This window comes from Ursus americanus, chromosome 11 (genome assembly GCF_024610735.1).
Source record: "Ursus americanus isolate L20-20 chromosome 11, mUrsAme1.1.p, whole genome shotgun sequence".
Classification (NCBI taxonomy): Eukaryota; Metazoa; Chordata; class Mammalia; order Carnivora; family Ursidae; genus Ursus; species Ursus americanus.
Genome location: NC_142137.1, coordinates 18,006,211 through 18,021,113, shown reverse-complemented (window position 1 = coordinate 18,021,113; position 14,903 = coordinate 18,006,211). Strand labels below are relative to the sequence as shown.

General features: G+C 35.3%; 1 protein-coding gene across 3 annotated transcripts in view; it reads left to right on the top strand.

Moving 5' to 3' along the window:
- Positions 1 to 14,903, top strand: part of USP45 (ubiquitin specific peptidase 45) — a 68,100-nt gene that overhangs the window by 45,270 nt on the left and 7,927 nt on the right. Inside the window, exons 10-14 of one of the 3 annotated variants that reach the window (XM_045807003.2) lie at positions 8,251 to 8,332; positions 10,527 to 10,618; positions 11,871 to 11,927; positions 12,263 to 12,406; positions 14,099 to 14,771. In XM_045807003.2, the coding sequence (XP_045662959.2) occupies positions 8,251 to 8,332; positions 10,527 to 10,618; positions 11,871 to 11,927; positions 12,263 to 12,406; positions 14,099 to 14,771 (1,048 nt within the window). Of the gene's footprint in view, positions 1 to 6,455; positions 8,333 to 10,526; positions 10,619 to 11,870; positions 11,928 to 12,262; positions 12,407 to 14,098; positions 14,772 to 14,903 lie in introns of those variants that run through there. The other 2 variants (XM_045807005.2, XM_045807004.2) reach the window with 2 other exon arrangements.

The following is a 14,903-nucleotide window of genomic DNA, read 5'->3' as shown; positions in this document are numbered from 1 at the left end:
TAGTTTGTCACTGTCATGTGTGTTTTGATTGAAGAAAGGCTACAGCGTTATGTCTGCCACCAGAATCTTGTAGTAATGATTAAAAACTACTGACCTCCTTTCATAATGTTTCATTAAACGCTTTGTCTTACGAGTATAAAGTTGAGGGCTATACTATGCTCTTGCCAAATAGAGTGCTAAAGGGATTATTTGTGCAAAAATTGTAAATTTTTCGTGGACAAAATAAAATCAAATTTGCTGTAAGAACTTCTTTAATAGGCAGTCTTTTCAACTTACAACTATGTGCTTCTTCACTCTTTTTCTTTTAATTTGAGCTATCACCAATTAACGATACTACATTTTTATTTCCAAAGATATATCACTGATACATTATTGGTTAGGATTATTTTAAAGGCAGACTGCCTCAGCTAACTTTTAAACCATGAGTGTTATGCATTCTTATTTTTGAAAGAAGTTTATGGTGGAGATTTGAAATAGTTGAACTTTGACACTGCTAATTGATTAATGTGCTGCAGTTGTTAGCAGCTCCCTGGCCAAAGTGTGTGTGTGTGTGTGTGTGTGTGTGTGTGTGTGTGTGTCTTTTTTTTTTTTAAACTTAAATGGCTCAAAGCATGACTCGCAACAACCAGAGGTTGTAGATGGGCCTAAACTCACTTATTTTATTCAACTTGATGAATTACCTGTTAGTTAACTCCTTTAACAGTTTAGAGAATATAAATTTGTGGCTAAGATACAATAAAAAAGCAAATATCTAATAGTTTAAAAGTTAAGAATTTAAACAACTCCATTGTTTTTATTCTTTTTTAAGAGTTTGACATTATAGCTTACCTTTCAGAAAATGGCGAAGGCTCATTAAATCATATTGAAAGTCATGTTTGAGTTAGTAAAATATTCAAATTGTAAAATAAACTTATAAACTTATAATTTGGGTTAGAGTTCTTTATCTTTACTAGCTGGAGAGGCTTATTACAGTTATACTAAATATTTCCAGGTGAATGTGGTATTTATTGGAATCTTTATTTAAGTCTGTTCTTCATGGAATTCATACCATTCTAAACTTATTTTTGTTCAATAAATTCTTTTTTGAAGGTATAAAAGTCAACTATACCTCAGATAATATCTGAATTATATCAGTTTTCAAATTTATTGCATCTGAATTGGAGATTATTTCAATATTTAATAGCTTTTGGGATACATTTTATGATTTTGGCTTTCTTCACATATATTTCAAGATAGTATGACATGGCATGGATTGCTGTATGTTTACTTTTATACCTTTCTTTGTATATATTTAAGTTTTTGAATCTTGCATCAACTTTCAAAATATACTTGAAGAGAATAGTGAGCAGTTCTAGGAAATATAATGTGCTGATCGTAGGCCAGTTAATAAATGAAACTTAGTTTCACAATTATTGGGGGAAGGTATTAAAAACTTACCATGAAATGTATCTTAACATACAGAAGGATGTATACAGATACATACATAGTTTAAAGCATAATATAAAGTCATTTACCACTAGAAACCTTCTTTACCACACACCCAGAGCTTAAAAAAATAAAATGTTTTTAATGCCATAGAAGCCACATGTTCTTTCTTTTGAAACATGTCTTCCTCATCAGAGGAAACAATTTTTCTTTTACAGTAATCATTTCATTGTCATATAGTTTTGAGAGCTACCTATGTATGCTTAAACAATGGATTGTTTACTTTTGCATAACTGGTTAGCAAGCACAAACCTATTGCCATTATTAGATGAGGGGTCCCCAAAGAAGAGGGATTGAGAGAATCTCTGGAACATAGTCTGGCTTTGGTGCCCCAGAATTTCTAAGAGTTCTTTCTGGGGAAGTCAGTGGGCAAGATCATGAATGTGTTCTGAGCCATGCTTGTCAAAGTCAAAGCAACTGACAGAGTTGTAGGAGAGACCAGATGCTAGCTCTCTGGTCCGAAAAGGTTAAAGACTGCTCTGTATTCTCGGTTTCTGAGTTCGTCATGACCCACTTCTTTGCTCTCAGGAATAGAGCAGAACACCTTTGGGTTAGGTAATGTGTACCCTCCACTGATGCACAGCAGAGCACGGGGAGGAGAGTGACATTAGCAGCTCATTCCCGGATTTAAAGCAGGGTGCAGTAGCAGAGGGGATCTTGGTGTAGACAGTGTGTCTGTCTCCCGGTTTCATTGCTTCTGTTTGCATTGGTTGCCTCCCACATTTGATATACAAGTGTTGTTCTGGAATTCCCTCTAACTGTGCTCCTGCGAATTCTCTTGTCTCTCTTATGCGTTGGCCCTGCTGTTGTCTGTAAACTATGTTGTCTTTTTTGTTTATGCTCTCATTTGGTGGTAGTGGTAGTGGGTGTGTGTGTGTGTGTGTGTGTGTGTGTGTGTGTGTGTGTATTTTTCTCCTTTTTTTATTCAAAAGGTGGCATATACTGTATGAACACTTTCTGCAATTTTGCAGTTTTGTCTTTTTTCACTTAGTGAAGTGTAGCAGTCTTTTCATATCAGAAGATAGGAAGCTTCTCTCTCTCTCTCTCTTTTTTAGCTGAACATATCAAACCAGTGTCTTTTTGATTCTCCCTTATATGTATGTTTCCAGTGTTTTTGCTTTTATGAGTAATGCTGTGATGAATAAGGTATCTGTGTTATTTTGCATGTATGTAAGTATATCTATAGATATATACTTTCTATACATATAGAAATGAGATTGTTGGATCAAATGACATATACATTTGTAATTTGGATATCCTCCACAGGCATACAATTTTCACTTCTGTTAGCTACATGCCATGTAAGGGAGTCTCTTTCCCCACAGCCTCACCAAAAGACTGTTTCGTCAAACTTTCTGATTTTTACCAATCTGCTAGGTTGAAAAATGCATCTCAGGGCAGTTTTAGTATACATTTCTCTCTTCTTCAGTGAAGCTGAATATCTTTTCCTCTGTTCTTATTTTTGCCCCTTGTTCTGCTGAGTTGTGTTTCTTTGCTGATTTCTAAAAGCTTTTTGTGTGCTAGGGAGAGAATGTGCCTCCAAGTTTGTCATTTGTGTTTTGATTTTGCCTATAATTTGGCTATATATATATATATATATATATTTTTTTTTTTTTTTGGTAAAAAAGTTAAGAAATTTTTTGGTTTTGAATTTAACAGTCTTTTTCATTTTAAAAGGCTTCTGGATATTGAATCATGGTTAAAAAAGGCGTTCCTACTCTAGGGTTATAAAAGAATTTCCCCATGTTTTCTCCTAGTACTTTATAATTCATTTTTAGATTTAAATCTTGATCTGTTGAGGTTTATCCTGTTCCCAGACTATTTCCTTTTTTCCTATTTGACTGTCCTACAGTTATCCACACTGTATAGTATGCTTTTCCCACTAAATTGGTAACACCCTAATTACACTAATTTTTCATATGTATTTGGGTTTATTTCTCAACTTCCCCTTGATTCTGTTTGCTTATCTGTTTGAGTAGTAGGATCATACTTTAAATTATGAAGGTTTTAATGCATTTTTTCTTTATATAATCAACCGCATTTTATTAATTTCAAAATGAAAGTCTAGATCTCCATATTACCTATTTTGCCTTAAGCTCTGTTCTGTCCAGAGTCATGTACTTGATGGGATGAGGATCTTTTGGAATAGTAACTTGCAAAGGAAACTGGCAGATTTTTCTCTCCTTATATACATCATTCACAGACTTTCTCTACATCTGAAATCTCCTCATTAATGGCTGGTGGGACCTGCTTCTTGATACGCTTTCTTCCTTTGAAAAGGACTAAACAAATCTAAAATCATTGTCGTTATCTTACTCCACTCTATTCTTTCCAAGGGCAAAGAGTCTGTAGAGAGCCCTCTAGAATTGCATCTCTCTTTCCCTCTCTCTTTTTTTATGCTGCAGTCTGTTTATTCATTTTATTGTTTTTTCCTCAATTTGTAACATTTTGAAGTATAATTGACATATTAGTTTCAGGTGTTCAACATTGATTTGGCTTTTGTATGCATTACTCAGTGCTCACCATAATAAGTGTAGTCACCATCTGTCACCACACAACATTATTACAATATTGTTGACTATATTCCCTACGTTGTACTTCTTATTTCCATGACTTATTTATTTTATAACTGGAAGTTTGTACCTCTTAATCCTCTTTATTTTGTCCATCCTCTTCCTCCCTCCCTTCTGGTAACCACCAGTTTGTTCTCTGTATTTAAGAGTCTGTTGTTTATTTTGTTTTTTTAGATTCCACATATAAGTGAAATTAAAAAAAAAAGAAATATGAAGACACTGAATAATTTTTTTTATTTAAATTCAATTAGCCAACATATAGTACATCATTAGTTTTTGATGTAGTGTTCAATGATTCACCAGATGTGTATGACACTGGTGCTGATCACATCACATGCCCTCCTTAATGCCCGTCTCCCAGTTACCCTATCCCCCCACCTATTTCCCTTATTGCAACCCTCAGTTTGTTTCCTGGGGTCAGGAGACTCTCATGGTTTGTCTGCCTCTCTGATTTCTTCCCATTCAATTTTCCCTCCCTTCCCCTATGATCCTCTGTGCTATTCCTTATGTTCCACATATGAGTGAAACCATATGATAATTGTCTTTCTCTGATTGACTTATTTCACTTAGCACAATACCCTCCAGTTCCATCCATGTTGATGTAAATGGTAGGTATTCATCCTTTCTGATGGCTGAGTAATATTCCATTGTATATATGAACTACATCTTCTTTATCCATTCTTCTGTTGAAGGACATCTCAGCTCCTTCCAGAGTTTGGCTATTGTGGACATGACTGCTATGAACATTGGGGTGCATGTGTCCCTTCTTTTCACTACATCTGTATCTTTGGGGTAAATACCCAGTAGTGCAATCACCGGGTCATAGGGTAGCCCTATTTTTAACTTCTTGAGGAACCTCCATACTGTTTTCCAGAGTGGCTGTACCAGATTCCCCATATAAGTGAAATCCTATGGTAGTTGTTTTTCTCTGTCTGCCTTATTTCACTTAGCATAATACCCTTCAGGTCCCTTCATGTTTTTGCAAAAGATCTCATTCTTTTTTATGGCCAAATAATTATTGCATTGTGTGTGTGTTCCACTAGAACATTTTCCTCATTCATTTATCTATTGATGGACATGTGGTTGCTTCCATATCTTGTTTATTGTAAATAACACTAAAATAAACATAGGGGTGCATATATCTTTTCAAATTAGTGTTTTTGTTTTCTTTGGGTAAATACACTCTAGTGAGGAGCACCTGGGTGGCTCAGTCAATTAAGTGTCTGCCTTCAGCTCCGGTCATGATCCCAGGGTCCTGGGATTGAGCCCCACATTGGGCTCCCTACTTGTGGGGAGCCTGCTTCTCTCTCTTCTCCCCGCTGGTGTTCTCTCTTGCTATCTCTCTCTCTCTCTCTCTCTCTCTCTCTCTCAAATAAGTCAGTCAGTAAATAAATAGGTCTTAAAAAAAAGAAAAACACGCACTAGTGGAACTACTGGATCATATGGTAGGTCTATGTTTAATTTTTTGAGGAATCTCCATACTGTTTTCTACAGTGGCCGCACCAAACTTACATTTCCACCAACAGTGCACAAGGGTTCCTTTTTCTCCACATCCTCACCAACACTTGTTATTTCTTGTCTTTTTGATACTAGCCATTCTGACTGGTGTGAGGTGATATCTCATGGCAGGTTTGATTTGTATTTCCCTGATGACTAGTGATGTTGAACATCTTTTTATGTGTCTATCTACCAACTGTATGTCTTCTTAGGAAAAATGTTCAGGTCCTCTGCCCATTTTTTAATGAATTTTAATAAATCTGGTGGGACTAGTCACCTGTCACTATACTTCCTCCTCTCTCCCCCAATTTTTCATTGCTATTCTTATTTCTTCTTATCTAGTTTAGAAGTAATCTCTCCCTTAAATCACTCACATTAAAAAAAAAACTTGCTATTTTTACTAGAATTATGTTAAATGCATAAATTTAGTGGGCGAGATTGAAATGTTTGTTTAGGACTTGTCAAAGAACATGGTGTGTCTTTCCATTTGATCAAGTTTTCTTTTGTGTATTTCAGTAGCGTTTTTAAGTTTTCCTCATTTAGATCTTACACATTCCTTAAGTTTAATGTTATTTTATCTTTTTAGTTGTTATTCTAAATGGGGCATTTTCTTCCATTGCATCTAACTGGTTTTTGTTTGCGTGTGTGTGAAGGCTATTGACTTCATTATATTTACATACCCCATATTAAATTCTTTTATTATTTATAGTAGTATTTCATTTCAGTTTGTTTTTTTGGCTTTTCCAAGTAAAAAGTCATATAATCTGCAAATAATTTTATCTCCTTTATAATTTTTATACCTCAGATTTATTGTTCTATCAAATCCATTGACTAGAACATTAATTCAGTGCTAAATAATATTAATAAATCAAGGGATTTAATCTTATAATGTTTTTCTTCTTATATCTGTTAATATGATGGCTTGTATGAATAGATTTCCTAATATCTCTGCATTATTAGAACAAAAGTCTTAATCATACTGTATTCTTTAATGTGCTTCTGAATTTTATTTAGAGTTTTTTTCATACATGATATTGGTATGTGTTGTATATATTCTCCCTCAGCTTTGGTACCAATATTATGCTTCATGAAAATAATTTGGAGGTTTCACTTTTTTATGCTCTGGAATATATGCTTAGTGGCATTCCTCTGTGAAATTGTTAGGGCTTGGAGCTTTTTGTAAGGAGTACTGTGTAACACCATTCTTCTCTCTCTGTCCATTCACCTACCCCCACAGAAGCTGGAAGGTACTCTGTCTCTTCTGGGACTCATTTCCTGGAAAACTATCCAATTTTTTTCTGAATTTTCAAATGTAATTACATGAAAGTGGAGCAAAGTAGTGTCTCACGATTACTTAAAATATCTTTAATTTTGTTGGTGGTTTCCTTTTTCTTAGGTGTGATGTTAACGCTTTTCATCCTTACTTTGATTAAGATTGGTTAGTAGAGGGGCGCCTGGGTGGCACAGTGGTTGGGCGTCTGCCTTCGGCTCAGGGCGTGATCCCGGCGTTGTGAGATCGAGCCCCACGTCAGGCTCCTCTGCTGTGAGCCTGCTTCTTCCTCTCCCACTCCCCCTGCTTGTGTTCCCTCTCTCGCTGGCTGTCTCTATCTCTGTCGAATAAATAAATAAAATCTTTAAAAAAAAAAAAAAAAGATTGGTTAGTAGGTTTATTTATCCCCCACCCAAAGAATCGGCTTTCGATTCATTTATTAAACTCTTCCATCTGTATACTTTTTTCTTCATTAACTCTTCTGTTGAGTTTTGTTGCTTACTTTCATTCAGCTTTGATATCCTTTTTCTAAATTTATGGGTTGGCTGCTTAATTCATTTGTTTTTCTTCTCTTCAATTGATTTAAATATTAAAGGGTGTGAATATTTTTCTAAACAGTGTAAAGTATCTGGAGTCTGATATGTAGTCCTTTTATTATTCTCTGGCAATCTGCAGTTTGAGTTTCATTTTTCTTTGATATAATATTTTTTTAATAACAGAATTAGGTATCATCTTCAGGAAGTCCAGGTCAAACGGTGGTCTCACGTATGAAAACCTGTGATTTAGACTTTACTTAAAAAAAAAAACCAAAACCTTCTGGAGGATAATTAACAAGCATTCCTCTTACTGCACTGTTAAAATGTGAATTAGAGAAGATTAAATTCATCCACGAAGTAGAGACATAATTAGTATAAAAGATGATAATTTATTAGCTCAAATGTCTTTATTCTTGGAATCTGGTTTTATTTCATTCTGAAAGGTTTTTGTGATATGGGATATTTCCTGAAACATACAAAGAGCTATGGAAACATAAATCTTGTCACATCCTAAGAGCTGCTCAAGATTTTAATACTGATCATTATTGACAACCGAATTCAAATAAAATGATAATTAATCAAGATTTGGGGTCTTCTTCTTGCTGTGGAAATTATTTGATGTTCCGGACTTTACTCGTATTTGTCTGTAAATAATCTACATGAAGATCGTAGTGACCAGTTTAATACCTTCTCATAGAGTAGAGTTTCTCCAATAGATAAGAAATTCCACATGGTCTCTGTGTTACTTTCTGTCCTGAATAAAATGATACATCATTTTATGGACAGAGTGGTGGCGTGGGGGAGAGGAAGGAAAAGAGGGAGAAGTTACTCTAAACCTATAAGAATACATTCAACTATGGGTTCTTACTAATCCTTATTTGTTTTGTAGAGAATACAAGCTAGCATTCTAAAAGCATTTAACAACCCAACTACTAAAACTGCTGATGATGATACTAGAAAAAAAGTCAAAGGTATGTCGATTCTTTTCACTGTTAAAACTTTCGCCCAGAAGAAAATTGTAAGTTTTTTTTCAGGGGACAAAGAACCAAGCATTATGTGAACTAATTCTGTAAAGTAGTGGCCTTAAAAGGAGAGAGTGCTTACTCCAGTGGCTGCCAAGATTGTCTAGTGGGCCATAGAAAGAAAACGTTAGAATGTATCCATGTGAACTTTAAAAACTAAAACTAGTATCAAATATACAGACTGATACTGATACCCTAGTGTAAGGTATCCTAAGGGAGACTCGGAAGGTTGTGTAAAGCAGCAGCCTCACTTGGAAGTTCCGTTTCATCATACTGTATCATTTTGCAGTTGGTTCTATGCTTGGATAAGTGGGCTTATGGATATTATACAGTCTTAAGTAGTCAAAATGGTTAAGTGTTTCCAAGATTCCTGCAAGGAAACCAGTTATTGGAGAGAGTACTAAATGAAGCATACCTCGTGTCGACTCTTCATCAGCCAAAGTATGAGGCAAAACCAGTGATTATCTAATCAAAGCTGATTATAATGATCAGTATTTAAGTATGGGCTTATATCTCGTGATAGGAGTGATTTACCCTGTCCTAACTGTATATTCTGTCTTCAGATATTAACTAATGGTAGTACGAAGTCATCATTTTTAGAAGATGTTTAAAAATATTATTTGCATTTTCTTTTCTTTTCTTAATTCTTTTTTTTTTGTGGTATTATACATACATATTGTATGTTTATAATTCATAAACAAATCACATTGTGATTGTACATGCCCAAACTATATGCAGTTAAGGGTTCAATATTTTTTTTAAATTAAAGTATAGTTGACACACAGTGTTACATTAGTTTCATGTGAAGGGTTCAAGATTTTTAAAAATGTGGATTCTCAAGTATGCTTTGGGTGTTTTTGTTTGTTTTGAGATAGTGCCATCTAGTGTATGTTCAGAATAACTGCCCAGTTTTTCTTTCCTTCCAGTTTTGCGTAATCTTTTCTATTTTCAATCCCTTCTACAATTTTTAAAAAAGATTTTACTTATTCACTTGAGACAGAAAGGTACAGAGAGAGAGCATGAGCAGGGGGAGTGGCAGAGGCAGAGGAAGAGGGAGAAGCAGACTCCCTGCTGAGCCAGGAGCCCGATGAGGGACTCGATCTTAAGAGGTGGAGATCATGACATGAGCCGAAGGCAGGCGCTTAACCATCTGAGCCATCCAGGCACCCCCCCATGTACAATTTTCTTAATGAAACATCTTAGTTTACCATAACTTCTAAATAGTTATCATTATATTAAAAGGTGTTTATTGATATATCTAGCTATAAATCGGCTGTGACATTCAATGCTTCAAATAATGTTTTAAAATGATTTTAAATGTTGTTTGTATGAAATTCGAAGTTAGAGATCCAAAAAGGATAGGAGTTTGAATGAGGAGTGAGATTTGTTCATATGTATTTGTTGTCATAATTTACTGTGGAAAGTCTTAAACGTCCATTAAAGTAGATAGAATAGTATGATGGAGCCTCATGTACTCCTCACCCCTCTTAAACTACATTGAATTCATGGTGTATTGTGATTTATCTATGTTTTCCTAACCCCTGATTATTTTGAAGCAATTCACAAGCATAATTTTCTTTGATTTATAAATATTTCCCAAACAGAATAATTTTATCATTTTTATACTGAACACACACACACACATACATGTAATATATATGTATGTGTGTGTGTGTTAATATATAAATGTGTTACTAATTGCCCAAATTAATTCTTTACACTATGGTATGTTTACCTGTCTTTTACTGCTCTGTTGTTTCCATAGTTATGGCCCAGACATCTGTAGCCCTAAAAGCATCATCTTCTTTGTCATCCCTCTCGCTACCTCTACGTTAGGCACAGAGGCTTGAAAGGGTTTAATGGGAGCAGTTGAGGTATGGTATGAACAGTGGTTATTGGTCTACTTATTTTGCCTCAAGTTCAAGAACAGTTCATTATTTCTTGAAGACTGCTGTAGTTGATAATCAGATTTTCTCTACAGAATTGTAAAGGAGAAAGACATTATAACATACAATAAAATGTCTTATTAAATGTACTGAACATCTGTCTTATCAGATTTATTTTGAATCAACAGAAAAAGCACGTTACGTTGTTAGGTTGGTGGCTGACATATTTTTTGCATTAAAAAGTATTATTTTTACAGCGTATGGAAGAGAAGGTGTGAAAATGAACTTCATAGATCGGATCTTTATTGGTGAATTAACTAGCACAGTCATGTGTGAAGAATGTGCAAATGTAGGTGCTTTGGAATTCACTTCAACATGGAATAGATACCAATCATATCATTTTTATTGATTTCTTTCGCATATAATCATCAGCATTTATTTTTATTTGTGACAGATGACTACATAATAGTTTTTGAAAGTAGTTAGAATATATCCTTCATTCCCAGAGGAGAAACATAATTTATAATTTTTTAAAGTGTTACTTTTCCTCTCAACAAACCTGTGGAGTACTTTTAGCTTATTCTAATGTGCTGGAATGTGTTAGCTACTTGTTTGGATTGAAATGAAAGAGAAACTTCTGGGAAGGGAGTAACTATGTTACGTAACTATGCGTTGCCCTAAAATGTGATTCTAATATGTAGTAACATAACTTAGGGTGATCTGCCACATTTTATTTAAAGTTTACATTTATATAACTTGTTGCAGTTTTGTTTAAAGTAGACTCATCTTTGAATTTAATGATAATTTTTATTTTGAATGCCATCTATACTTTAACAACAGCTTAAAACACATGAACCTTTTTATAGGATTTCAATTACTTGGTAAAGAATATCTCTGAAAGCATATGGCTTAGAGTATGATAGGTGTAAACTTCTGTTAGATTTTAATCATAAAATGGAGAGTCTTTATGTCCATTTTCCTGTCCCAGATTATGGAGTACCTCTCTTTTCTCTCTAGTCTTATAAACTCAGGATTATATGTTACGTTTCCTTCTGGCCCATCATGTTGAAGCACAGCATTTGTCAACATGATATTACTTAAATTTCTAGTATTTTCAACACAAGTTGATTTCTCTCTCACAAGTTGGAGAGAATCCTTTTAAACAGAGTTCACCTAAAGAATCTACAAAACACAGTCAAGCGCTCTGGCTTTTTCTTTTTCTTTCTTTTTTTTTTTTTTTTTTTGATATTTCTATTTGATTTATGTTGTAGCACAGTTTCACCAAAAATATGTTTATATCCTTAGTTAATCAGTTTTATTAAACATAGTTTATTTTGAAGTTACTTGAAATATTACAAGTTAGTCGTATTGGCAATATTATAAAATTCAACTGGGTTGTATTTATTGAGGTTTTGGGATATCTTGTTTTGATTAACAACGTGTACTTCTGTACCCAATTAAAATCACTATTTGTTCCAGGGACGTTTTTTAACTTGAAATTCTAAGTTGCCTGGGAAGTTTGATTTTCTTTAAGACTTTACAAAACTACGTTGTCTATATTAGAATTCTAACTGAATTTCTCAATATGTTTTCTTTTTAAGATCTCCTCAGTGAACGATCCTTTTATCGATATATCACTTCCTATAATAGAAGAAAGGGTAAGGAGAAAAAACTTAATGAGTCCTTTGTGAATAGCATTTATTCATTCATATATTTAGGCCTTTGTTGAGCATATTATCACAATATCTGAGAGTCACTTTTTATGTACGATAATGGAGTTTATATAGTGTATTTGATACTGGGGTTTGAGTATGTATGCATAAATTCTGTAGTTCTTACTCTCAGGGATCTCAGACCACTATGTTTTATAGTTTGAGAATTAATGTTAAGGAAATTATCTAATTTCAAATGAGTTAGAATTTTTAAAAAGTAGATGATATCCAGAATTTATTTCCTAAAGAAGTTTTGTGTTATGTACATGGCATCTCTATAGGTTTCAAAACCTGTACTTTTGGGAAGAATGAGTAAATGTAGAAGTTTGCAAGCGACAGGTAATGGTCAGTACAGTGACACGGGTACTATAGAAAATACTCCTCCACCTGGAGCCACCAAGAACCAGTCTTCGTCTAAAGATAAGGTAAGATTATATGCATTTGTGAGACATCTGTTTCTTAAAACTTTTTAATAAGAAACGTTTCAAAAACATACAAAAGTAGGGAAGGTAGTATAATAAACTCCCATGTAGGGGCGCCTGGGTGGCACAGCGGTTAAGCGTCTGCCTTCGGCTCAGGGCGTGATCCCAGAGTTACGGGATCGAGCCCCACGTCAGGCTCCTCCACTATGAGCCTGCTTCTTCCTCTCCCACTCCCCCTGCTTGTGTTCCCTCTCTTGCTGGCTGTCTCTATCTCTGTCGAATAAATAAATAAAATCTTTAAAATAAAAAAAAATAAAATAAAAAATAAACTCCCATGTACCTATTTCTCAGATTCACAGTTATGGGATCATGGCTAATCATATTTAATCTGTAGCTATCCCACATTCTCCCCCACCCCATCTCAGATTATTTTGAAATAATTCTGATATAAAAGATGAATACTATTTTTAAAGACATAACCACAGTACATTATCATACCTAGAAATATTAATAAACTTCTGAATACTACCAACATCCAGTGATTATTTAAATTTCTGTAGTTGTCTCATAAATACCATTTTTGTTTTTGCTTTTTAAGGTATGCTTGAATTTAAGACCTAAAAAAGATTGCAGTTGATGGCCATCTCTTAATTGCATGTCTCTTAGATCTCTTTTAATCTACAGATTTCCCCCTCCCTTTTCCCCCTGCTTTGCAATGTATTTGTTAAAGAAATCGAGTCCTTTTTTTCCCAGTGATTTCTCACATTCCCACATTCAATAGTAATTTATTTTGCTATTGCATTTCCGTGGTGTTAACAGCTTTCTTCCCTTTATTTCCTCTCTAAGGCAGTTCAATCTAAAGGCCTAATTAGGCTCAAGTTTTATTATCTACTTGACTTTTGGCAAGAAAACATTTATTTAAAATTTTATTTTTTTGAGGAGGGGAGGGACAGAGGGAAAGAGAGGGAGAGAGAAAGAGAATCTTAATGCTTAAGACTCTTAAGTGACGTGGGGCTCCATCTCCCGACCCTGAGATCATGACCTGAGCCGAAATCAAGAGTCAGATGCTCAATCGACTGAGACACCGAGGCGCCCCTTGGCAAGAAAACTTTTAACTGGTGGTGTATACTTCCACCAGGGAGATGCACATAATGTTTGATGTCTAATCTTTGATGTCACCAGTCACTCATAACCATTGGCTAGACCCATTATGTCACTAGGGACATAGCTAGTCGAATTACCCATAAAAATTTAAAGAAATCAATCAAAATTTGCACTTCATTTTTTAAAAACACTTTTTTTTTATGTGATATGATCTGTACTAACTTGGCAAATTGATATATCATCAGATTTAGCTTTTTCTGTTAGAATGCTCTTGAAGTGGCAGGACTACAGAGAGTATGTACAAAGGTGTATAATTAGAAAGGCTCCCTCCCAGCTCTGTTCTACAAAGACCTGCTTCTTTCTCCACAGATAAATAACTGCTATTGTGGGTTTCTTGTATAAAGATTGATTTTAAATTAGAACTATTTGTGATTATATCTTCTGTTGATTGCAGTTTAGGTAGATTTAGGAAATGGATTTCAGAGGGTCTAGGAAAAGTATTTAATAATGGTGGATCGTGTAAATAAGACTTGCATTTATTTTCAGTAAGGTCACAAGATTCTTTTCTCTGAAAACACTGTCAACTTACAGAATCAACTAGTTCATGGCAGAAAATGTGTAAGAAAATTGTCACCTGGAGAAGATAGGGCAGTCGTCATACCCCGGAAACATGAGAACCTTGACATGAACGGGGATTCCTCAGCGTTGGCGAGCATTGTGAATACCGAGTCGGCTCTGACCGAAAGCCCCACCGACGGCAGTGAGAAGGAAGCCGGCCGTTCTGAAAGCAGTGCCGATGCGGACAGCGAGGCGTCAGAATCTGAAAGTGCTTCTGAGCAGGCTGTGCTGTTGCGGTCTAGCAGGGGGTGCTCGGTGCACCTGCTCGCCCCCTCTCCCCAGCCGCCGGTGGCTGGACCACCCACCAGGGAGACTGGCCGTGGTGATGAGGGAGTGGCTGAAGCTCTTTCGGTACTTCATTTGAGCAGCCCTGTACCTGGAGACAGAGATTTTGATAGAGGAAAGAAGCCACTAAATGTTCCAAATCGTTCATGTTCTTCAGAGGAGAAGCATAGGTTGTCTCCTCGCCCCCAAAATGCTTTTCAGACCCTTTCTCAGAGCTACATAACCACTTCTAAAGAATGCTCACTTCAGTCCTGTCTCTACCAGTTTACATCTATGGAATTACTAATGGGGAATAATAAGCTTCTTTGTGAGAATTGTACTGAAAAGAAACAGAGGTCCCAAAAGGAAACTGGTTCTGCAGGTAAATATTTCACTTTTTGTTTTTCTTAGTATTCATGGGGTATTTGATAGTCAATCACTAGTGGGTTATCGATCCCAAATAGAGCAACCTGAGAACATTGTTGCCACACTTAAGATGCTTGGAAGCAGAATT